The following is a 24,492-nucleotide window of genomic DNA, read 5'->3' as shown; positions in this document are numbered from 1 at the left end:
TCCCGGGGGGGGGGCGGGGTCTGAGGGTGCCCGGGGGGGGGGGAATCCCCCAAATCCCCTGGGTGGGGGGAGGTGTGGTGGGATTCCGGGAGACCCCCCCCCCCCGGGAATGGGTCGGGGGGGGGGTCCCTATGGGGTGGGTGGGTGTATCAGGGGGGTGACGTGGGGGTGGGGGGTACCCCAAAATGTGTGGGGCTGAGCCCCACTCCTCCACCCCGCTCCCCCCGAGGTTACGGGGTTGCCCCCCCATTCCTGCCCCCCCCCGCCCCCCCAAGTTATGGGTCCGAGCCCCCCCCCAGGGGAACACGAGCCGTGGGCTGGGTCCAGCCCCACCTTCTCGGGTGGGGCCGTGGGGCCGCCCTCCCCACAGCTATAAACGGCGCCTGCCCCTCCGTCCGTCCGTCCGTCCCTCCGCCCATCCTCCATCCGTCTGTCCGTCCACCATCCGTCCGTCTGCTGCCTGTCCGTCCGTCCGCCGTCCGCCCGCCGTCCGTCCATCCGCCATCCGTCCGTCCGTCTGTCCACCCATCCATCCTCCATCCGTCCGTCTGCTGCCTGTCCGTCCGTCCGCCGTCCGCCCGCCATCCGTCCGTCCGCCCGCCATCCGTCCATCCGCCATCCGTCCGTCCGTCTGTCCACCGTCCGCCCGCCGTCCGTCCATCTGTCCACCCGTCCCTCCTCCATCCGTCCACCGTCCGTCCACCCACCCTCTGTCCACCGTCCGTCCACCCACCGTCCGTCCACCGTCCGTCCATCTGTCCATCCGTCCGTCCATCCGTCCATCCGTCCGTCCGTCCGTCCCCATGAGCCTCCCCGCTGGCAGCACCCGCTCCTTTCCCCGCCGTCCCGCCGGCACCGGCTCCGCCATCGCTCCCTCGGGCAGCGCCGCCAGCATTTACGGCAGAGCCGGGGGTTCGGGCACCCGCGTCTCCGTCACCCGTTTGACCGTTTCGGGGGGCGGCTACGGGACCGGTTTGGGGGGCGGCGCGACGTTTTGGGGGTCCGGCGTGGTGGGCAACGAGAAGGAGACCCTGCAGGACCTCAACGACCGCTTGGCCGCTTACCTGGAGAAGGTCCGGAGCCTGGAGCAGGAGAATCGGCGCTTGGAGGCCCAAATCCGGGAGGTGGTGGCCAAAAAAGGTCCCAGTACCCAGGACTGGGGTCACCAGTGGGAACTGGTCCGGGAGCTGCGGGATAAGGTGGGATCCCTGGTGGTGGTGGTGGGGGGGGGGTACCGGGGGGTTAAGGATTAACCCGTCGGGTGGTGGGGCTGGGTGGACTTTGCACCCCACGGTCAGGGATGGCACCGGGGGGGCTATTTTGGGGGGGGGGGACGACATGACCAAGGGCAACAGGGCTCGGCGGTGTCGGACGGGGGGTCCAACGCCGCGTTTTTTAGGTGAACGAGCCCCACAGCCCCCCCGCCGCCGTGTTCTCGGCCAGGCTGGGGGTCACCCAGCACCCAGCCCGGACACTTGGGTCCGCCCCCCCCCCAGTGAGCCCACCCCAGTTTATCACCAATTTTCCACGGCAAGGTCCCCCCCCCCAGCTTCCCACCCCATCCCATTCCGCCCCCCCCCCCCACGGCAGCGCGGGCAGCTGCCAGGGTGGCACCTGCCTGGGTGACGTGGGTGGCAGCGGGGGGGGTGGCAGCGGGGGGGTCCCCGCGCCCCGGTGACGGTGCTGTGTTCCCATGTCCCCGTCCCTGTTCCCCCCCCCCCCCCCAGATTTTCGAGGCGACGGTGGAGAACGCCCGCAGGGTGCTGCAGATCGACAACGCTCGGCTGGCGGCCGATGACTTCAGGGTCAAGTGAGGGACTGGGACGGGACTGGGACGGGACTGGGATGGGACTGGGATGGGGACTGGGTGGGAATGGGGACAGGGACAAGGATGGAAAGGGGGGTGGGAATGGGGACAGAGGATGGGGACGGGATGGAGAGAGGGATAAGGATGGGGACAGGGATGGGGACAGGGTGGGAATGGGGACAAGGATGGGGACAGGGATGGAGAGACAGGGATGGAGGGACAAGGATGGGGACAGGGATGGGGATGGGGTGGGAATGGGGACAAGGATGGAAAGGGGGGTGGGAATGGGGACAGGGACGGGGAAAAAGACAAGGACAAGGATGGAAACAGGAGTGGGAATGGGGACAGGGACAGGGATGGGGACAAGGACAAGGATGGGGACAGGGTGGGTATGGGGACAGGATGGAGGGACAAGGATGGGGACACGAATAGGGATGGGGTGGGAATGGGGACAGGGATGGGGACAGGGACAAGGATGGAAAGGGGGGTGGGAATGGGGACAGAGGATGGGGACGGGATGGAGAGAGGGATAAGGATGGGGACAGGGATGGGGACAGGGTGGGAATGGGGACAAGGATGGGGACAGGGATGGAGAGACAGGGATGGAGGGACAGGGATGGAGGGACAGGGATGGGGACGGGGATGGGGACGGGGTGGGAATGGGGACAGGGATGGAGGGACAAGGATGGGGACAGGGATGGGGACGGGGTGGGAATGGGGATGGGGACAAGGATGGAAAGGGGGGTGGGAATGGGGACAGGGACGGGGAAAAGGACAAGGACAAGGATGGAAATGGGAGTGGGAATGGGGACAGGGACAGGGATGGGGACAGGGTGGGAATGGGGACAGGGATGGGGACAGAGAATGGGGACAGGATGGAGGGACAAGGATGGGGACAGGGATAGGGATGGGGGGAATGGGGACAGGGATGGGGACAGGGACAAGGATGGAAAGAGGAGTGGGAATGGGGACAGAATGGAGGGACAAAGATGGGGACAGGGATGGGGACAGGGACAAGGATGGAAAGAGGAGTGGGAATGGGGACAGAATGGAGGGACAAGGATGGGGACAGGGATGAGGACAGGGTGGGAATGGGGACAGGGATGGGGACAAAGATGGAAAGAGGAGTGGGAATGGGGACAGGATGGAGGGACAAGGATGGGGACAGTGATGGGGACAGAGGATGGGGACAGAGGACGGGGACAGGATGGAGGGACAAGGATGGGGACAGGGATAGGGATGGGGTGGGAATGGGGACAAGGACAAGGATGGAAACAGGAGTGGGAATGGGGACAGAGGATGGGGAACAGGATCAAGGACGGGGACAGGGATGGAATGGGGACAGGGGGGTGGAGGTGGCAGTAGGGACGGGACGGGGCCGCATCCGTGCCCGTGTCCCCAGGTACGAGGCGGAGCTGGCCATCCGTCTGGCGGTGGAGAACGACATTTTGGGGCTGCGCAAGGCCATCGATGACACCAACATGGCACGGCTGCAGCTGGAGGGGGACATCGAGGCCCTGCGGGAGCAGCTGGGCTTCACGCAGAAGAACCACGAGGAGGTGGGGGGACGGAGATGGAGGTGGGGGGGGGAGTTGGGGGGACCCGTGGGACAGGGACCCCTCATCGCCAGTGTGTGTGTGTGTCCCCCCCAGGAGGTGCGGAGTCTCCGGGCGCAGGTCTCCAGTTCGGGGGTGACGGTGGAGGTGGACGCCCCCAAATCGCAGGACCTGGGGAAGGCGATGGCGGAGATCCGGGCGGAGTACGACAGCCTGGCCCGGAAAAATCTGGAAGAGCTGGAGAAGTACTGGGGGCAGCAGGTGGGGACACCCCCCCCCAAAAAAAAAAAACAAACCAACTCGCACCCCGGGGCACCCCAGGCAGCTGGGGTGATGCTCCGTGGAAGTGCTCGTCTGGGGGTCCTGGCATGGGGGGGACCCCTGATCTGGGGGGTGTTCCCATGGGGGGGGGACCTCTGATCTGGGGGGGTGTACCCATGGGGGTCCTGATGCAGAGGGGGGACCCCCAATCTGGGGGGGGTGTTGCCATGGGGGTCCTGACACGGGGGGGAACCCCCAATCTGGGAGGGGGTGTTCCCATGGGGGTCCTGACATGGGGGGGAAACCCCAATCTGAGGGGGGTGTTGCTATGGGGGTCCTGACATGGGGGGGACCCCGTACCTGGGGGGGTGTTGCCATGGGGGTCCTGATGCAGAGGGGGGACCCCCAATCTGGGGGGGGTGTTGCTATGGGCATCCTGGCATGGGGAGGGGGAACCCTGATTGGGGGGGGAGTGTTCCCATGGGGGTCCTGACATGGGGAAACCCCCAATCTGGAGGGGGGTGTTGCCATGGGGGTCCTGACATGGGGGAACCCCAATCTGGGGGGGGTGGTGTCCCCCTGGGGGTCCCCACTCCACCATGGGGGTGTTCCCCAAAGGCACCCCATGGGGGGGGGGCTCAACCCAGCAGGGTCCTGGCCCAACATCGGGGACACTCTTGGGGTGACCCCCATCCTATGGGGGGGACCCTGGTCTTGGGGGGGGACACGGCACCCTCCCCAAGGGGGGGCCCTGCTCCACCACTGGGGACATTCCCAGGGTGACCCCCATCCCGTGGGGTCCTGGGGGTGATACCACCCCCCACCATGCCCCCGCCGGGGGTTGGGGTGACCGTGGTGGGCCAAGCCATGGTGCTGAGCCCCCCCATGACCCACGTCCGTGTCCGTCCGTCCGTCCGTCCCAGATCACGGAGAGCACGGTGGAGCTGACGCAGAGCAGCCGGGACGTGGAGGCGGCTCGCAGCACCGCGCTGGGTCTGCGCCGTTCCCTCCAGACCCTGGAGATCGACCTGGAGTCCCTCCGAAACCAGGTAGCCCCCCCCCATCACCCCCCCAAAAAAACTCACCCACCCACCCAAATAAACCCACCGAGCCACCGGTGACGCCGAGCCGTACGTCCCCGCAGAAAGCCGGCTTGGAAGCCAACTTGGCCGAAGTGGAAACCCGTTACGGGGGGCAACTGGAGCAATTGAGGGGCCTGATCCTGCGCACCCAGGAGGAACTGGGGGGGCTGCGGGATGAACTGGGACGTCAAGCCGGGGAGCAGCAGGCCCTACGGCGGGTCACCGGTCAACTGGAGAGCGAAATTCAGACCTACCGGCGGCTGCTGGAGGGGGGAGAGGAGTTCAGGTAGGGGGGGGGACCATGGGGGACCCCCTCCCCAGTCACCCCCAGTTTGGGGAGGGAAGGGGAGAGGGGTGGCGGGGTGCGCGGGTGAGGTCCGGGGTGCTGGGTCCCCGTCCTTTGGGGTGCTGGGGGGGGGGGGCACATGACACAGAGGTGGGTCACCTGGCCAGTGGGGTGCACCCCCCCAGGTAAGGGGTCTCCCCCCATGTCAAGACCCCCATAGGAACACACCCCCCCGGATTGGGGGTCCCCCCCATGTCAAGACCCCATGGGAACACCCCCCATGGGACACCCCCCCCGATTGGGGGTCTCCCCCCATGTCAGGACCCCCATGAGAACACCCCCCCCAGACTGGGGGTCTCCCCCCATGTCAGGACCCCCATGAGAACACCCCCCCCCAATCAGGGTTCCCCCTCCCCATGGGGACATGGGGGGGGGGGACACACACAGCGGTGGCACCCAGCCGGGGGGTGCTGTGGGTGCTGGGGTGTCCCAGCTCCATCGCCGGGGGGGCCCTGGGGAGGAGACACCCAGATGGGGGGGGGAGCAGGTCCTGTTACACACAACACCCCAGGGACACGGGGGGGGGGGGGGAGAGAGACACAGGGGGGACACACACTTGTGAGGCTCGGGACACCCCAGCCCCTCCGTCACCTCTGGGTTCCCCGGGGTGACACTGGGAAGGGGGGGGGGTGTCAGCTCCCATGGGAGCAGGGACCCCCCCGGGGTGCCCCCCAGCACCCTCACCCCCCCCCCAAACACCACCCCCCCCCAGCTTGCAGGACGCCCTGGAGAAGCAGACGACCAGCCCCCCCCCGAGCAGCACCCCAAGGCTGGGGGGGGGCCCGGCGGGGGCCGAGGTGATGGTGCGGACCCATTGAGCAGGAGGAGGGGGCCCCCCCCTGGACCCCCCCCAATAAAATGGCAATTCTCTCCCCCCGGGGAGCTGTTCCAGCCCGGTGTCGCTTTTTGACTGGGGAGGGAGCGGGTGGGGGCTGCGGGGAAACTGAGGCACGGGGGGGGGGGGGGGATGGGGGGGCTGGCAGAGAGGCTGGGGGGGTGCGTGGACAGACGGGGGGGTGGATGGGTGCTCTGCCCCACGGCGTGTGCCCTATGGCCCTGCAATGTGGCTGTGACCCACAGCACGTGCCCCACGGCTCTGACCCACTGTGTGACCCACGGCTCTGACCCACGGCACTGCCCCACAGCCATTCCCAGTGGCTGTGACCCACTGCTGTGACCCACGGCACTGCCCCACAGCCATTCCCAGTGGCTGTGACCCACGGCTCTGACCCACAGCACCGCCCCACAGCCATTCCCAGTGGCTGTGACCCACGGCACTGCCCCACAGCCATTCCCAGCGGCTGTGACCCACAGCTGTGACCCACGGCACTGCCCCACAGCTACTCCCAGTGGCTGTGACCCACGGCACTGCCCCACAGCTATTCCCAGCGGCTGTGACCCACAGCTGTGACCCACGGCACTGCCCCACAGCCATTCCCAGCGGCTGTGACCCGCGGCTGTGACCCACGGCACTGCCCCACAGCACTGCCCCACAGCTGTGAGCTACAGTGATGCCCCACAGCTTTGCCCCACGGCCGTGCCCCATGGCTGGGACCAAAGCATGTGCCCCACGGTGTTGCCCCACGGCTCTGACCCACAGCGCTGTCCCGTGGCACGTGGCCCCACCGCCCTGCCCTATGGCTGTTCCCCACGGCTGTGACCCACAGCCGTGACCCATGGCATGCCGCCCCATGGCGCTGCCCCACACTGGTGCCCCATGACGATGCCCCACGGCTGTGCCCCACGGCCGTTCCTCACGGTGCTGCCCCACGGCTGCATCCCACAGCTGTGCCCCACGGCGTGTGACCCACGGCTCTGCCCCACGGCTCTGCCCCACGGCAGTCCCGCGGCCCGCCCGCTCGGCCCCAGCCCCTGAATCTCGACGCGGGCGGCGCCGCCAAACTCAGAATCAAGCCGCTCCGCTCCGAGCCGGGACCGCGCCCCCGGCGGGGGGCGTGGCGCTCCTCGTCACGTGACGGCGCCATCCGGGTCCTTTGCCTTCTCTGCCTCTTCCCAACATGGCCGCCTCAGGTGAGCGCTGCGCGGCGGCGGAGCCCGGCGGGGAGGAGGGGGGGGGGGGGCCGGTCCCGGTCCCGATGGGCCCCCCCGGACCGTGTCGGGCGCTGCCGCTCCCCGAGGCGGTGGGGGGGGTGGGGGGGAGGCGGGCGGCGAAATTAGACCCCCCCCTCCCCCCCCGTTTTCCTCCTTCCCCCCCCCTTCCCCTCCCCCTCCCCGGGCCGGCGCGCGCGGCCGCTGCCCCCGCCCGCCCTTCCTATTGGCGGGGGGGCGCGCGCCGCCGGCGGTGATTGACGGGCGGGGGGGGAAAGGGGGGGGCAAATAGAACCTTCGGCCGCGTCTCATTGCGCAGGCGCGGAGCGGGGAGGGGCGGGACCCACGTGGGGTGCGGGCGCGCACGCGGCCGGTACCGGGCGGGGGAGAGTAATGGTGGTACCGGTACCTCAGACCCCCCCCGGGACCCGTTGCTTCCCCCCCCCAGGGCCTTGGTCGCACTTTGCTGGGCCGGGGTGGGCTGGAGCGCCCCCCCCCCCCTCCGCCGTGCCCCCCCCCCCCCCCCCCCCCCCCCCGTTGTTCCCGGTAAAATGGTGGCCGGGCCGCAGCGGCAGCTCGTCGTCCCCCCCAGCCTTTATTCCCCCCCCTCAGCCTTTATTCCCCCCCCCCCCCCAGCCTTTATCCCCCCCCCCCCCGCAGCCCCAAAGCAGGGACCGGTCGTGTGTGTCCCCCCCCCCGCCTTTTCTCGGTGCCATTTGGAGCCTGTGGGGGGGGGCAATGCAGTAAACACCCCCCCCTCAAATCCCTACCCCCCCTCAAATCCCTACCCCTACCCCCCCCCCCCCAGCCTTAACTCGAGGCGGAGAAGCCCCCACCGCCTTCGTGATGGCCGAGGACCACCCCCCCCCGGTGCCTCCCCAGGGAAAAGAAACCCCCCCCCAGCCTGGCACAGGGTGACCGTGGACCCCCCCCCCATCCCAGCCCAGGGACCAGCCACGGGGGGGGCTCAGCCACCCCTCAGCGGGGTGAAAACCAGCGGGAAGGGGCGTTTTCTGCCCGGGTGGGGGGTTGTTGGGGTTGTTTTTTTTACACCCCCCCCGCTGCGGTGTCGGCGGGCAGAGCCGCGCCATCATCCTGCGACAGACGCTGCTCCGCGCCGACGGGCTCCTTCCCCGGCCCCGGTGACCCCTTCGACGTGGCCGGAGCAAAACTGGGGCGGACGGTTTTCGGAAGAGGCCGGCGGCCGCTCGGCAGCGGATCTGACATCGGTGGGACGTGCCGGGTGGTCTCCCGGTTCCCCGGGAACGGCGCTCGGCTCCGGCAGGAGAACGTTCCTCCTTCGTGGTTTTTTTTTTTTTTTTTTTTTTTCCCAGCGGTCACCGCTGCTCTCCCAGCGTTTTTATCCGGCGCTGACGTCATCTTTCCATGAGTTTTCCCCTTGGCAAACGCAGCTCGAGTCGCTCCAAAGGCCTGGCCGGATTTACGGCCTCTGGCCTTTGCCAGCGGGTAGATCAGAAAGACTTGCCATCCCCCCAAAAAACAGCAAAATTTGGTGGGGGGGTTGGCCTAGAGACATTTGTGGCTGGCGGTGAAAGCCCGGGGGGGGGGCCACTGGGGGTTGGCAAGACCCCTGAGCAGCGCCGGGAGCTCGTCACCCTCCCAGGTACAGCGCTGGGGGGCTGGAAGGCATCACACCCCCCCCAGGTCAGGATGGGACCCCTCTCTGGGCAGGGTCCTCGGGGTGCTGCTTGCTCTCCCAGGGGGGTCAGAAACCATTTTGCTGGTACCGGCACCAGCATGGAGCTTGGCAGGGGGTGAGAGGTGTGGGTGTCATGGGGTGACACCCCCCCCCCCAGGGTGGCTCCGTGTCTGTTTGGGCTCCTGGGGGAAGCGTTTCCAGTCACCCCCAGCCTCAAAGCCGAGGCTGGGATTCCTGTGGGATCGGGAAGCGGCCGGAGATGCGAGGAGGGAACCCAGCGCTGCCGAGGTCTATCTCTGGGGTGAGCGGCCGCCGCGTGTCTCCCCGTTGTCACCGGTGCCGTTCCGTGTCGCTCAGCTGTCACGGCTTTACCGAAATCACCTGGAGCGGAGCCGTGGGCTGGCCACAGGGATGGAGCGCAGCTGGAGGACCCGAGCCGGCCCGGAGACGTCGGCGAGGAGCGATGGCTGCCTGGGGAGGCTGCGGGCTCAAGGAGACGGTGATGGGGGACGGAGACCCCTGAGCCTGGGGGAATGGATGTGCGGGGTGGGCTAAAAATAAGGGTCCGAGCTGCCGTCGGGTTCCCTCCTGGCCCCGAGAACTCTCCCTTGACCGGTGCGGGCACAGCCCAGGCAGCTCCGGTGGTTGCAGGGAGGGGAAGGGTGGGAGTGGGACTGGATGTGGTGCCGCCAACCTGCAGGGTAGAGGGTCGGTTTTAGGCTCAGCTCTTCTCTCCATCCCTTCTGGGGTCTTGATGGACGTTGGGAACGAAGGTCTGGCCAGAGCGTTGGGGAACGGCCAGAGCATCGGTCCTGGCTCGCTGGTGGGAGCCAGGAGCTCCCGGTGGTGTCAAAGGTGCTGGGAGGGAGCTCAGGAGGGCAGGATGGCTCCATCTGCCCAGCGCCTGGATGAAAGAGAGGGGTACGGTTTCACGCTGCCCTAAAAAACCCGGGCTGAGACCAAAGGAGAAGAGCAGGACGCCAAAAACGAGGATTCGGTGGGGCCGGGAAGCAGGACAGGGGCCTGGCGTCGCACACGGGCAGGTGGTCCATGCCTGGAGCCTCTCGCCCTCTTCTTTCCCTGCTGGAAAATGCTGGTGGTTGTTACATCGATGCTGGTGCGGGGATTTCTGTGGAAGAAACCATTTTAAGCGCCGTTGGGCGAGCGATCCCTCAGCTCTGAGCAGCAGCAGGCGAGCTTTGGCTAATTAGAGACGGCAAACGAGTAGCCTGTGAAACTCCCGCGTCTGTCATTCTTATCTTTGTTAAGGCTGCTGTGACGCTTCCATGGTTAATTATCACACTCCCCAGCCAGGAGCCTCATAAGAGATAATCTGCGTGAAGTCCGGCAGTCCCAAAGTTTATTATTTCTTTTTAACAAAGATAAGAACGCGTGTTTTCAAAGGCAATTAGTGCTTTCGCATTGCTGTCACTCTAGTATCTCTTGAAGCAGCCCAGCTTTTCTTTCTCCGGGGGAGGTGAGGGCTGAAGTGCAGCTTAAAAACCTTGGGGAGGGGGGTCCCCCAAGTCACTGGGGGTGTCTGAGCCCCCGGTGCTCTGCCAGGAAATGTTTTTGCAGGTAAAGGTGCCATCGGTCGCTGCTCCGGCCGCCGGTGCCGCAGGGGGGCAGCAATTCCTTCCGCAAGCAAAAAAAAAAAAAAAAAAACCTGCTGAATTTTGCAAACTGCATCATAACCCGCCTTCCTAAAAATAGCCTGGCTTCCCTGGCGCTGCTGGGAGGTGTCGCAGCCTGTCGCGACGCCCGGCTTCGTCAGGAGACAGCGAAGCCTTGACAAATAAACACTGCGGCCGCTCGCAGCTCCGGCAGAGCCAAATAAAAATCCCCGAGCCGGAGAAGCTGGGAGATTCGTTAAGATGTCGGCAAGGCCGGCCGGCTTCTGGCTCCGGAGGGATCCCAGCGGCTGCGGGATCGCCGTGCTGTGCTCCAACGTGTCTCTTGCATGTGGCCGGGGTGGAAGTGGGATGGCTTCTCCCTCTGCCGCCGCCTCCTCCCCCAAAATAAAGAGCCCCCAGGGAGGTTTGTGGGTACGGCTGACCCTCAGAACGTGAAGCGTGAGCGTGCTTCGAGCGGTAGGAGCCTTGATTCTCGGCTGTGCTGAATTTGTGGCTGTCATCCCTTTGGGAATAGAACATGAACTGGGATGGGGTGGCTGGTGCCTCGATGGCTCGTGTTGCGTCTCCATCGCCCGGACTGCTCCTCCTTCCCCTCCCTTCCGAAACCAGGCTGGTCCTGGGCGTCACTCACTCCCCCCCTCCTCTCTTTTCTCTCCCCAACAGCTAAGAAGAAGAACAAGAAGGGCAAGACCCTCACTCTGACGGACTTTCTGGCAGAGGATGGTGGCGGCGGCGGCGGCCCGACCTACATCCCCAAACCCGTCAGCTGGGCCGATGAGACAGACGACCTGGAAGGCGACGGTACTGTCCTTGCCCAGCTCGCAGATCGGTAGAACGCCGATACCAGAATTCTGTGGCGTTCAAGAAAGAAGCGCTCTGCTTCTGGGCTGTGAGGGATGCGGAGGCAGTTTGTCCGATCCTTCCCCTTCTTACACCGCTGTGGGGTGGAGGAGTGGGGGGACCGCACGGGAAGTGTTGGTAACCGCAGGGCCAGGTTTGGCCGTACGCTCGGAACAGCCAGTGACCCAGAACAACACGCCCAAACGTTGTGAAATTTGCTGGTTGTTTCTTTTCTGGGGGGTAATTAGGGCTCGGAGGGCAAACCGAGTTCTCACTAGGACCGAGACACGCGGTCTGGTGAAGGGGAGGGGGATTTGCACCGACACCGGGAATAGAAATGGGATAAAGAGCTTTCTGTTGGCCAGCAGCAGCGCCAGAGCAGAGCGGGCAGAGGGTGTGCAGATTCACCAAAGCCTGGGAGTTCACCGGTGAGCGCGGTGACCTCCAGCTCGGCAGCGGCAAGGCATTTTTCCCTCTGAAAATATTAATATCGAGCCACGGTATTTTTCCACGAGACGGGCTGTAATTCAGACAGGAATTAATCCCAGGAAGGCTTAGTGCTTTATTAAACGGGTCGCGGGACTAAATGGCAGCTCTCCTTTGCCGTTCTAGCCTGCCTCGGTTTCTCCTTGGGGGCTGCTGGTGCCTTTGGGGCAGCTGCTTTTGTGCTGGGTCAAAGAGCTCGGCGGGATGAATTTCAGGGCTTTAACGTGCAGCTCCTCAGCAGTAAGGCCGCTCTTGGCACCCTGCGGCGAGGACCATGGCGTTGGCAGTAACTGGTCCCTAGTTGGGTGGGGTTTTTGGGTGATTTGCCAAATTTCTCTCTTTAGTTTCCACCACTTGGCACAGTAACGATGATGACGTGTACCGGGCCCCTCCGATCGACCGCTCCATCCTGCCCACCGCCCCGCGGGCTGCTCGGGAACCCAACATAGACAGAAGCCGCCTCCCGAAATCCCCCCCCTACACCGCCTTTCTGGGAAACCTGCCCTACGACGTGACGGAAGAATCCATCAAGGACTTCTTCAGAGGACTCAATGTGAGTAACAGCTCAGAGCCCAGTCTGGGCGGCGGGGCAGGGCAGTGCTGGGGGTAACATGGGCCGTAAAGACCGTGATTTTTGGAGGCTGCAATCCCCGTTTGCGCTCTGCTGGCTCCGTGTGTTGGTTCCTGCTTCGCTGCGGATCAGCTGAGGCAGCTCCCGGCTCCTGCAGGTATGTCTGTGTCCGGAGCTGGCTGTGAGGGGCGGTTTCCAGACGGCCGTGGCTGTCGGATTGCTTAATCTCAGGTGAGTCGCTTGACTGCCAGCAAGCAAACAGGCGTTCCTGCTGTTTCAGCCACGACAGTGACGGAGCGAGAACCCTTTTAAAGCAGGTGGCTGGTGCTTCTCCTGCTGAACCGGGCAAAGAGAGGAGGTTGGGCTGGATCTCGGGGTGATTTAGGGTGCACAGCTGGTGCCAAATGCCCACCCAGCTGCTCACTTGCTCCCCCTCAGTGAGACAGGGGGAGGAAATAGGATGAGAAAGTTTGTGGGTCAAAATAAAGGCAAGGAGATCACTTACCAATTAGTCACAGGCAAATTAGACTCGATTTGGGGAAAAGGAAATTTATTACTAATTAAAATAGACTTGCTATTACCTGCTCCAGCACCTGGAGCGCTGCTGACGATGAACTTGGCCTTCCTTCTGCTGTTTCTCACTCTTCTTTTCCCCTCCTCCTCTGCCCATCTGGCATTTTCTGCCCTTTCTTAAATACAATTTCACGGGGGTGCCATGGACTTTGCTGCTGGGCTGCGCTTCGGCTTGTGCTGAGTCTGGCCCTCTCAAGGGGTTTCCCAGCCGGAGCTCGCTCAGGAGATGTCCTGCCCCGTGGCTGAGAACAGGAGACGCTCCTGGGGAGCCTGCGACTGCCATGACAATATTATTTTTTTCCCCGCTTTAAGAACGTTGGAGCCCTTGGGTTATTCAGGGAGGAGGCGGGGAGAGCGAAGGCGGGACAGCAAGCGGCGATGGGAAATGGCCGCTTCCCTCCCGGAAGGTCAGCCTGGGAAATGCAGCTGGAGTCCGGCATTCCCCGCGCGACAGCGAGCTGTGCTGATGGCAGCAGATCGCTCCTTGTGGGCAGAGCCACGCTGCTTACCTTGATCTTTTATTTTCAGCTTGTTTTTCTAACCTCTCGCACCCGCTGAGGCAGCATCCGCTCCTCCTCGGAGAGTAATAGCGTGGGTGCAGCTCCCGTAGAGGAGGAGGAGGGAGCTGAGAGGCTGCAGCCCCGGCCAAATCTAGGCAGAGGGGTCAGTGCTACGCAGGAGAGCAAGAAGCAGAGCCCGATGGTGGCCCTCACCCCCTGCAGAAGTCACTTGCTTCCCATCCGTCGCTCATTCTCCCTTCCCAGCCTCTCCCGGCGCTGGTCCCATGCGGCTCGGCTGAAGGCAGTTTGCGCCTTCCCCTTTTGCTGGCACATCGTGAGCTCCGCAGGCTGCTGCCGCTTCCCGGGGCTCTGAGCAGGGAGTCACCTGGGAGCCGCCACGATTTGGGAACCTCAGTCTGGCAAGGAGAGGTTGTGGAAGGTGTTAGTGCAGGGGGAGGTCGGAGGGAGCCTGGAGGCGATGCCGAAGGCTCCGAGTCCTCACCGGAGGTGTACATAGAACACGCGGTGGATATAAACTGGCAAAGCCAGCAAGCTGTCCCTGCAGCCAGAGGGCTCGTGTTGAACACGGAGGGTCTCGGTTGAACAGGTCCAAAACTCAACAGGGTTTTTTCTCAGGAGCCTGGGCCGAGCTCTGAAAGCGGGTGGGAGGCAAAGGGATGGCTCCTGCTGGCTCGAGGAGCCGGTGGCCACGGGGTTGGAGCCTCGTTCGTGGGGCACGGGGCAGCTATCACCCGCTGAGCAGAGCTCTCCTGGCCCTGCGGATCAGTTCCAGCTGCAGCTACTGGAGATCTGCAGCTGGAAACCTCTTGCCCGTGCCAAATTCCTCCCTCCAAACAAGCGTCGGAGGCGCTTTTAGTGGGAACCTGTGGTGCGTTTGAAGGGGGAGTTGAGTGTCCCTGCTTGTCACCAAGAGGATTTATTCATTCCGTCCCTTGAGAGTCATGAGTTGCGGTCTCGGATATCTCATTCCTTGCCCGTCGTATTAACATCGGGGAGCAAGAGTCCTAACGAGAGCTTTCCTCTTCTCTCTGCAGATAAGTGCTGTGCGTTTGCCGCGAGAGCCTACCAATCCGGAGAGGTTGAAAGGTTTTGGTTATGCTGAGTTTGAAGACATAGAGTCCTTGTTCCAGGCCCTGAGCCTCAATGAAGAGGTGAGTCCCAGTCCCCAACGGAGCAGGGCTGGTGCATGCCAGCCCCCGAACACCCTGTCCCCAGTCAGATCCGGTGCGTTCCTGGGCAGCCCTGGGTGCTAGAGATGCATTAAGAGGTTCCACCTTGTAGAATGATGGCTGTCCCTGCTTGCGAGAGACTTAAATGGGGAAGAAAGTGCTTTTTAAGGCCATCAGGGTCCCGGGAGGAGCCCCATGTGGCACAGGCTGCCTGTTCTGTGCTCAGGCATCATCCCGGGATCAGCTCCTCTCGCCCCTCTGAACGTCTGCAGGCCGCAGGGCTGACTTCTCGCTGTCGTTTTCAGTCTCTAGGGAACAGAAGAATACGAGTGGATGTTGCTGATCAAGCTCAGGATAAAGGTGAGTATCTGCTGCCTCTTGATCTTCCCGTCGCCTGTCTCGGTAACCACGTCTTGTGCCGGGTTGGTGGTGAGCCATGCTAAGGAGGGACAAATCGCTGTCGTCACGACGCAGACCACCAGGTCTGAGCCCCGCTCCAGATGTTTTGCCTGCCGGCACTTATCTAATAACGCTGCGTTGGTTCCTCCCACGCCCCCATACTGTCCCTGCCGCGCTAATTGCCTCAGCCAAGGGCTTTTCAAAGCGTCGGTGTCTCCTGCTGATAGAGAGCAGTGAACTCGGAGAGGCTGGGCTGTGCTCCCGCTCGGTTCGCCGCTGACAGCTGCTCTCATCCCTGGGAGCTGAAATTGCCTTCCCTTCTCTGGCAGATCGGGACGATCGCTGCTTTGGCAGAGATCGGGATCGCTTCCGTGACTCCGAGAGGTTCGAGAGTGACTGGAGGGCCCGTCCTGCCACCACCGATAGCTTTGATGATTACCCGCCCCGCAGGGGTGACGACAGCTTCGGAGACAGTGAGTTGGCAGGAAAATACGTGTGATCCTTCCGTTGCTGTCCTGGAAGGGTGGCTGAGGCGATCTGAACAAGGACAAAGGAGTTGGGCTGTGGCTTCCCTCTGCTTCTCCCTTGGGCCAGCAGATTTCCCACAGGACTTGGTGGTTGATTCCCCTGCATCTGTAGCCCAGAGCTGAATCTGCCACGTCTTTCCATATGGATAGTTTTTCCTCCTTTCTGTTGTTTTCCCTGAAACTCTGCGTTACCTGGACATCCAGGTGTGCTTTTTTCTGCCCTGTCTGTGATCAGACGGTGACAGGGCGGCCACCCAGAGCTCATTCCCCAGCTAGGTTATTGTAAGGGCAAGTGGGTCAGTGCCGTCTCCCGTCCTGAGAACGGTCGTGAGGTTTTCCCACTTCCCAAAGGGATTTGTGACTCTGCCACAGTAACGAGCGCAGGAAAATCCTTGCTGGTGTCTGTCACCTGAGCGTTCGGGGTAGAAGGATGTGCCCCGCTCACGCCGGACCCCCCTTCTCCTGCCTCCAGGGTATCGGGATCGCTACGATGATCGGTATCGTGATGGTCCGCGGAGGGATATGGACCGTGGCTTTGGGGGCAGGGATCGCTACGATGACCGCAGCAGAGACTATGACCGAGGTAGGATGGTCCTGAGGGATTGCCAGGGCGGAGAGGGTGAGGGTGAGACTCTGCCACGGCAGACGAGCTGCCCAGCATGGCCTGGTTCCCCTCCCATACCTGGGGAAGGCGTGTGGGATGATGAGCCGTTGCTCTCCCTCTCCAGGCAACTTTTGATCCCTGGCCTTGCCCTGGTCCTTACCAGAGCCCCGGTCTGGCCCAGATTTTAAGGTCCTTGGGTGAAGAAGACGCTGGCCTGCAGGAAGGCTTCCTGCTCTGTGCCCCGCCGGCCAGGGAGGGATCAGGACTCACCGGGAAGGGTTTCCTTTACTCCTGCAGGCTACGATTCCAGGATAGGCAGCGGCAGGAGGGCCTTTGGCAGCGGGTATCGCCGGGATGATGACTACCGAGGCTGTGGTGACCGCTACGAAGACCGCTATGACCGGCGGGATGACCGGATGGATAGGTGGAACTCCCGGGACGATTACGGCCGGGATGATTTCCGCCGCGAGGACAGAGGTAACGGCTTTGTTGGGGTGGGATCCGCGCTGAGAGCAGCTTGGGGAGGGATCCATGCTCGTTCGGGGTGGGATCCGTGCTCGCTCGAGGTGTCTCTGCTCCTTCCCAGGTCCCACCCAGAGGCCGAAGCTGAATCTGAAGCCCCGGAGTGCACCCAAGGAGGAGGAGACCTCCGTGGCCCCTGCGCCCCAGTCCAGCCGGGCTGCCTCCATCTTTGGGGGGGCCAAACCGGTGGACACGGCTGCCAGGGAGCGGGAGGTGGAAGAGCGGCTGCAGAAGGAGCAAGAGAAGCTGCAACGCCAGCTGGAGGATGATAAGAGGATAGAAAGACGACCCCGAGAGAGGTGGGCTGGGGCCGGAGGAGGCTGGGGCAGGGCCTTCGGGCTGCCTGGCAGCAGTGGGCTGTTGGGCTTAAAACCTTGGCCGGTGCCAGCCTGGCACCTGGGGGATGTCCAGGCTGCGGCGTGGCCCCTCGGACAGCCCGAGGAGCACAAAGTCACACTGGCAGTGGCCCTCTCTTCCCCCTTGACCTTTCCTCTTGGCAGCAGTGCTGATAGCGCTCCTCGGGGTGCTCTAAACCCACTCACTAATCCTCTTCCCTCGCCGAGCACCCCGATCAGCCCTCTTTCCCCTCCCGCACAGGCATCCCAGCTGGCGAAGCGAAGAGAACCAGGAGCGATCGCGGACGGGGAGCGAGTCCTCGCAGACCGGCAACTCGGGGCCCCCTGGCACCTCTGTGGGAACCGGCCCGACGGGCAGGAGTAAGTAGAGAGCTGTGGGGGCCCCGGCTTGTCGCTCGTCCCCCCTCTTGCAGCTTAGCCTGTGACCCTACGTTCGTTCGTGTCTCCCCTGCAGCCACGCGAAGGAGGGAGAGCGAGAAGTCTTTGGAGAACGAGACGTTCACCAAAGAGGATGATGCCCCTTCTCCCAGCTCCAAGCCGAAGGAGGAGAAGCAGCCCCTGAAGGTGATGCCGGCGCCACCGCCCAAGGAGAACGCCTGGGTGAAGCGGAGCAGCAACCCCCCTGCCCGCTCGCAGAGCTCAGATTCGGAGCAGCACTCTCCTACGAGGTTGGTGCCATGCCGGGGACTGGGGGGGGGATGTCCAGGGCCTTTGCCCTCCGGATTTGCCCCCTGCCAGGAGGGTGGGAGATCCAGATCCAGGGATCAGATTCTGTCTCCCCAGGCAGTAAACAGCTCTCCCTGCTCCATGGCATTGGGATCATCTTCTCAAGGTCTTGATCTTGTTCATCATCATCATCTTTTTTTTTTTTTTTATTTTTCTCTCCACAGCGGCAGCCAGACGGCACCAGGCCTGCCCTTGGAAGATGGGGCACCCCCGAAGAACGCCCACAGGAAAGGTGAGACTGGGGTTTCACCCAATGCGAACCGCTCCCGGCTGGAGGAGCTGCCGCTTCGCAACTCGAATCTCTGCAAACGCAGCTCCCAAAACCGTCCCCCTTGTGGGGAAGGGGCGCAGAGCCCGGCCGAAGGAGTGGTCCCAACACCCTCCAGCGGCCGTCATGTGGTGGGGGGCTGCCTGCGAGACCTCACGGCCTTTTTCTTCTCCCCCCCCAGGAGATGAGAACAAACCTGATGGGGGACGGGAGAGCGGTTCCAAGGTCCGAAGCGGGAGCTCCAGCCGTGGCCCTGGAGATTCAGATAGGTGGGTGACCCCGGGCTCTCCCCGCAGCAGCTGTCGGGCTCCGGAGGGGTCGCCGTGTTGCCCCCCCGGTTTGGGAATCGCCGCGTCGCCATCCCCTGCCCGCCCTCTGGGCACCATGGGGTCGGGGTTTGGATCTGGTCTCCGACTAACCGGCCTCTGGCTCTTGCAGGAAAGAGAGCAGGAAGGATCACGACTCGCGACCTGCATCTGAGCCAAAGAAACTTGACGAGAACCCCCCCTCCGTAAGCACCTGGGGGGGGAGTGCTGGGCCCTCGGGGTGGGATTCGAGACCTGGATCGGGCTCCCAGCGGTGCTGGAGTTGGCTCCCCTCGTGTCCTGGTTTGGGGTTTTTTTTTTTTGGGTCCGCTTTGGGTTTTTTTGGGTCCGCTTTGGGGTTTTTTCTGCACGTGCTAAGGCGAGGGAGGTGTGAGCAGCTTCGCTTGTGCGTAACGGGGCTCCCCCCCCCTCCCTGCCCGCAGTTCAGCCATGCCAGCAAGTACGCTGCTCTGTCAGTAGATGGCGAAGATGATGGCGACGATGAAGAATGCGCCGAATAAAACCTCCGGGCCCTTGCGCCGTCTCCCAACCAGCCGCCGCCGTGGGATCATTTGGAGAATTAAAAAACCAAACCTCTATCCAGACAAGACAGAAATAAAACCTAAAACTCACCATCTCCTGGAGACCTTTCTTAAGCTTTTTAAATAAAAAAAAAAAACCCAACCAAACCCCAAAACCAAACCCCCATGTGCTGCTGCAGCCGAAGGAACCGGAGCAGGGAGGAGCGAGAGTTTTTTGGGGTTTGGGTTTTTTTTTTCGGAGGCAGTGCAGGACGGAGCCCGGTGTGTTGGGTGGCTGAGGAAGAGCTGTGGCCTTCCTCCCTGGAGTTTTTGCCAGGCCCCCCCCTCAATAAACCTGAAGGTAGGGCTCCACTGATTTGGGCACCCGGATCTGGCCTGGGATTTGTCTTCACCAGGGGGGGGCTGCGGGTGCCAGAGGGGGCTCCATGCCCCACACCTGCAGTCGGTTCCTGGAAGGCACTGGCATCCCCTGGGACACCTTCCTCTTCCTCCTCCTCCTCCATCACAAGTGTTACCCCCCCTCTTCACCCCCCCGTGTACCCCCTTTTTCAGGCACAAGCTGCCCCAGACCACCCACAGTGGGATAAACCTGTGACCCCCCCGCTCCATTTTTTTCTCTTTTAGCAGTCTTCCCATCCCCAGGCTGGGGGGGGGCGATCGCGTCGATCCCTTCACCGTGACACTTCCACGGGGGGGGGGGGGGGAGTCCCCAAACTCACCTCCTTTCCCCTCCCTGTCCCCCCTTTTATCTGGGGGGGCTCTGCCCCCAGCACCTCGTGGTGAGGGTGGGTTTATTGGAGCTGGTTGAAGGTGAGGGGCTGGGGAGGGGACAGCGTGCTCCACTGGGGGGGTACACCCACCCACCCCCACCCCAAAATCCTTCTGCCCCCCCCCAATCCCTGGGGAAGGGCCCCCCCCAGCCCTGGGCTGACACCAGGGCTGTGGCAAACCGCCCCCCCCCGCCAGCCTGGCACTGCTGGTGGCTTTGGTGCCATCCCCACACCAGCTGGGTGCCCCCCCCCCCCATCCCTAGGGGACCCCAGCTTTGGGAACCCCAGGACCCCCCCGGGGGCCCCCCCCCCCCAGGAGCCCTTTCTGCAGCGACGAACCCATCGAAGCGATGAAGGTGCCTTCATCGCCACCATCTTCCTCTTCACCGCTGCCTTTCCTGGCTGGAAATCCTGGAAACCCTCCCTGGGGCCTTTAGCCCCCCCCCAGGGCCCCCCCCCCACGCAGGAAAACCCAAACCCGACCCCACAATGGGGGCTCTGTCTCCGCTCCCTGGCTTGGCCGGCAGCAACGCTGTGGGGGCCAAATCTGGCTGTGGGTGCCCCCCCCTCCTGTCCCCAGTGGGGGAGTGAGTTGGGGGGGGGGCTTTGGGGGGGACCCCAAGGGCTGGGGCTGTCTTCTGGTTTCCCCTGCACCCCAATATCTCCCTGGTTTTTTTGGGGTCCTTGGTGCTGGGGGGGGGGCTCAGAGGACCACAGGACCCCCCCGCCCTGACCAGCCCCAGGGGGTTGTCCCTGGAGGGGGGGGGTCCCACCCATGGCTGAATCTTGGGGTGACGCCCCCCCCCCCCCCCAAGGTACCATCTGGGGCTGGGGGGGGGTCCCTGGAGGGTGGGGGGGTCCCAAAGTGGACACATCCCCATTTTGGGGGGCCCTGCAGCCCCCCCCACCCCACCCAATGTGTGTGTTCCCCCCCCCCCGGCGGGGGAGGAGTTGGTGGTTTTGTTGTTATTTTTTTTTTACGGCCGTTTCCAAGATTTGAAGTTAAAAAAAAAACAACAAAAAAAAAAGCTGGAAAAGGGGAAAAGGAACCCGGAGGTGGCCGGAGCCCATGGGCCGGGGGGGGGGCGGCCGGTGCTGGGCCCGATCCTGCTGCTCGCACCCCCCCGGCACCCCAAAGGTGTGTTCTTGGGGGGGGGTCCCCAATTTTCTCTCCCTGGGGTGACCGAGGGACTTCGGGGGGGGGGGGGGCTGCAGCCCCAAGGCTGCGGTGATGGGTGCCTGGGTGGGGAGGGGGGGGGGCTCAGTCCTTTGGGGGGGGGGCAGCCCCGGGGCACCCCCAAAGTGGCTGCGGGGACCCCCCCCTGCGAGGCTGGGGTCTGCACCCCAGGACCCCCCCTTGCACCCTAAATCCCCCCCTCTGCACCCCAACAACCCCCCCCGCACCCTGACCCCCCCCTGCACCCCAACAGCCCCCCCCTGCACCCTGACCCCCCCCGCACCCCAAATGCTGCCCCGGGGACCCCAAATTACACCCTTGCACCCCAAATTCCCACCCCCCCGGCCCCTATAGCCCCCCCCCAGGCCAACTGACCCCCTCCCCATTAACCCCTTGTGTCCCAGCCCCCCCCCCCAGGGCGGCAGCGCCCATGGGTGGGGGGTCCCAGCTTCCCCCCTCCCCCCCAGCGGTGTCCGGGGGGGGGTCACCCCGTGCTTTAACCGGGTCCCATTAACCCCTTCCTGCCCGGGGGGGGCCCGCAGGGGTTAACAGGCCAACGGTCCTGGGGGGGGGGGCAGGAGGAGGAGGAGGAGGAGGAGGAGGAGGAGGATGGGGAGGAGGCGGGGGGGGGGGGGGGGCAGCGCTTCGCCACTCCGGGACCGGGAGCACCGGGAGCACCGGGGGGGGTTTATCCCAGCGCCATGAAGGTACGGGGCGAGGGGGGGCGGGGGGGGGGGGGGTCGCTTTTTTTTTTTTTTTTTGGGGGGGGGGTCCCCCGTGTTTTCCCAACGGGGGGGGAAAAGGGGAAACTGAGGCAGCGGCACCCCCCCGTGTGTCATGACTCGGCCCGCTCTCTCTCCGGCGGCTCCCCCCGGGTGTCCGTGTGTGTCCCCCCGTGTGTGTGTCCCCCCCCGTGTCCGTGTCCCCCCCCCCCCACGGGAAGCGGCTCTTTCTGTGCGCGGAAGCCGGGGCGGGCCCGGCCCATCCTCGTCGTTCCCGGACTCGTTCCCGGAGCCGCTGCCGACCCCCCCACGGGTCTCCACGACCCCCCCCCCCCACCACCACCCCACGACACCCCCCCGCCCAATCCCACCCCCATGAAGCCCCCCGGCGCGGTGGGGACGCTGCTGCGGGCGATCGGCCGCCGCGACGGCACCGACACGGTAGGGCCGGGGGGGGGGGGTCCCGGGGGGGGGTCGTGTATCCCTGCCCCCCCCACTGTCCCCCCCACTTTCCCCCATCTCTTTTCCCCCGCTCCCCCCGTTTTCCCACGCCACCCCCCCACCCCGGCGCTGCCCCCCCCCCTTTTCCCACTCTCCCCCTTTTTTCCCACGCTGCGCCCCCCCCCACAACTCTCCCACGCTGCCCCCCCCCACTCGTGGGAACCGGTGGGGGGGTAGGGCCCCCCCCCCCCGCCCCCGGGGCCCGTTTCCTGGGCTGGTCCCGGCCCCGTTTCCTGCGGTGGGACACGGTGTCCCGCGGGGGGGGGACACGGGGGGGGACACACGGGGGGGAGACAGGGGGGGACACGGGACCACGACACGGGGGGACACCGGGGGGGGACACGGGGGGGGAGACAGGGGGGGACACGGGGACCAGGACACGGGGTGGGGGGGAGACGGGGGGGACACGGGACCACAACACGGGGGGGACACCGGGGACGACGACACGGGGACCAGGACACGGGGGGGGGGAGACCGGGGGGGACACGGGACCACGACACGGGGGGGGCAGACAGGGGGGGACACGGGGACCACGACACAGGGTGGGGGGGAGACAGGGGGGGACACGGGACCAGGACACGGGGGGACACCGGGGGGGGACACGGGGGGGACACGGGACCACAACACGGGACCAGGACACGGGGGGGACACCGGGGGGGAACACGGGGGGGGCAGACAGGGGGGGACACGGGGACCACGACACGGGGGGACACCGGGGGGGGACACGGGGACCAGGACACAGGGAGGGGGGGACAGGAGGGAGGACACGCAGGAGACACGGGGGGGGGGACACGGGGGGACACGGTGAGCAGGATACGGGGGGGGACATGGGGGGGGACACGGGGGGACACGGGGGGACACATGGAGCAGGACATGGGGGGCACACAGGGGACACGGGGGGGGGACACAGGGGACAGCCGGGCGTGGAGCAGCCCACGCGGTTGGCACCCACGGCCCCCCCCCCGGCTCAGCCCCCTCCCATGGAAGGGGTGGGGGGGTGTCCGTGCCTCAGTTTCCCTCCGTGGGGCGCTGCGGGGGGGTGTAGGGCGGGGGGGGGGCACGGGTCCCTGCACCCCCGTGCCCATCCCCACACCCACTCGTGACACACACACACCCCCCCCCCACAGCCCCGGCAGCCCCCCACACCCCACAGCTTCCGAGAGAAGGCGTTCCGCCGGGGGGGGGTCTGCGCTGCCTGCCGGGAGCCCCTCGGCCCCCAGGGCCTCCTCTGCAGAGGTGACCCCCCCGTGCCCCCTCCCGGACCCACGGGGGGGGAAGGGTGCTGGGGGGGGGGGGAGCTGGAGTGGGTGGGTGCTGGCGGGGGGGGAAGGTGGAGGAGGGATTAGGGGGGATGTTGGGGGGGGTGCTGGGGGGGTGCTGGGGGGGATGCTGGGGGCAGTGGGGGGGTACTGGGAATGCTGGGGGAAGTGGGGGGTTTTACTGGGAATGCTGGTGGCCTGGACTGGTTTGGTCTGGGGGGGTCCTGACGTCTCTTTTGTGTGTGTCCCCCCCCGCAGTATGCAAGATCACCAGCCACAAGAGATGCGAAGCCAAGGTACGGGGGGGGGCCGGGGGGGGGCAACAGCCCCCCTCCCCCACTGTCTCCTCCTGGTCCCCAAGAATTGGGGGGTGGGGGGACACACAGCCCCCCTGTCCCCCCCCCAGCAGGATGCTCTGGGTTGGAGGGGGGGGTCACATCGCCCTCCCCCGTGGCCCCCCCCCCGCCGTTGTGCAATTCTGGCCTTGGCCGGCAGCCCAGGGCTGCAGCTGGACAAACCGCCGGACAGAGGGACGGACACAGCGGGGGGGGGGAACAACGGACCCGGGGGGGGGGCCGGGGGGGTCAGTGTCCGCCCGGGCAGGGCAGCCGGAGGGAGCAGCAGGGTCCTGGGACGGAGCAGTGTCCCCCCCCGTGTGTGTGTCCGTGTCCCCCCCCTCCCCGTAAAGCGCAGGGTCCTCATGGGACCAATATGGGGGGTGGGAACAGTCCTGCCCCCCCCATGGGACCAATATGGGGGAGGGACACACGACTGCTGCCCCCCCCCAGCATGGTTCCCCCAGATTTAAAACAACCCGTGCCTCAGTTTCCCCCGTGGTTGGGGGAGCCAGGAAGATTTGGGGGGGGGGGGGAGGGGGGGTTGTCTCTTGCTCGAGGGGAAACTGAGGCAGGACCCCGTGAAAGGCCCCCCTGTGCTGCCCGAGCTATATTTAGCCCCGGCCCCCCCCCGACCCCCCCCCCTCCCCGCCCCAGCCACCGTCAATCGGAGCCTCTGTCCCGGCCGGGCACCGACGCCAAGAACAACATGGGGGGGGGCAGAGGCGGCGGGGAGGGAGGGGGTCCCGCTGGGGGGGGTGGTGGTGTCCCTCTGTAGGGTTGGGGACCCCCTATAGGGTCCTGCTATAGGCTCCCTGCTCCAGGCTATGGGGCTGGGGTCCCGCTATGGGGCTGGGGACCCTCTATGGGGCTAGGTCCTGCCCTGCGCATGGGGCTGGGGTCCTGCTGGGGACCCTCTATGGG

The 24,492-nt window shown here is 65.2% G+C and overlaps 3 protein-coding genes across 4 annotated transcripts in view; all 3 read left to right on the top strand.

The window, feature by feature from the left end:
- The first annotated feature begins 785 nt into the window (after nt 1–785).
- Nucleotides 786–5,934, top strand: KRT18 (keratin 18). The gene is made up of 7 exons (XM_069806051.1): nt 786–1,199; nt 1,728–1,810; nt 3,210–3,366; nt 3,460–3,624; nt 4,548–4,673; nt 4,769–4,992; nt 5,765–5,934. Exons 1-7 carry the CDS (start codon nt 804–806, stop codon nt 5,868–5,870), a joined length of 1,257 nt encoding a protein of 418 aa, XP_069662152.1. The 5' UTR covers nt 786–803; the 3' UTR covers nt 5,871–5,934.
- Nucleotides 5,935–6,997: 1,063 nt separating this feature from the next.
- On the top strand, nt 6,998–18,894 carry EIF4B (eukaryotic translation initiation factor 4B). Of its 2 annotated transcripts, none has more exons than XM_069806048.1 (15): nt 6,998–7,083; nt 11,059–11,196; nt 12,066–12,274; nt 14,421–14,537; nt 14,861–14,915; nt 15,284–15,427; nt 15,954–16,064; nt 16,383–16,562; nt 16,672–16,906; nt 17,205–17,323; nt 17,418–17,631; nt 17,857–17,921; nt 18,139–18,226; nt 18,396–18,468; nt 18,706–18,894. In XM_069806048.1, the coding sequence occupies exons 1-15, from the start codon at nt 7,071–7,073 to the stop codon at nt 18,781–18,783; spliced, it is 1,839 nt and encodes a 612-aa protein (XP_069662149.1). In that variant the 5' UTR covers nt 6,998–7,070; the 3' UTR covers nt 18,784–18,894. The 2 variants fall into 2 exon arrangements, with proteins under 2 accessions (XP_069662149.1, XP_069662148.1); XM_069806047.1 differs by having other exon boundaries at nt 17,854–17,921.
- Nucleotides 18,895–21,821: 2,927 nt separating this feature from the next.
- TNS2 (tensin 2) overlaps nt 21,822–24,492 on the top strand; it is a 33,815-nt gene continuing 31,144 nt past the window's right edge. Inside the window, 3 exon segments of the mRNA XM_069806045.1 lie at nt 21,822–21,914; nt 23,102–23,210; nt 23,492–23,529. Of these exon segments, the coding sequence (XP_069662146.1) occupies nt 21,849–21,914; nt 23,102–23,210; nt 23,492–23,529 (213 nt within the window). The 5' untranslated portion in view covers nt 21,822–21,848.

Source organism: Haliaeetus albicilla, chromosome 18, assembly GCF_947461875.1.
Source record: "Haliaeetus albicilla chromosome 18, bHalAlb1.1, whole genome shotgun sequence".
In the NCBI taxonomy this organism is placed as follows: Eukaryota; Metazoa; Chordata; class Aves; order Accipitriformes; family Accipitridae; genus Haliaeetus; species Haliaeetus albicilla.
The sequence above is the reverse complement of the archived record's forward strand: the minus strand, read 5'-3'. Positions and strand labels throughout refer to the sequence as shown.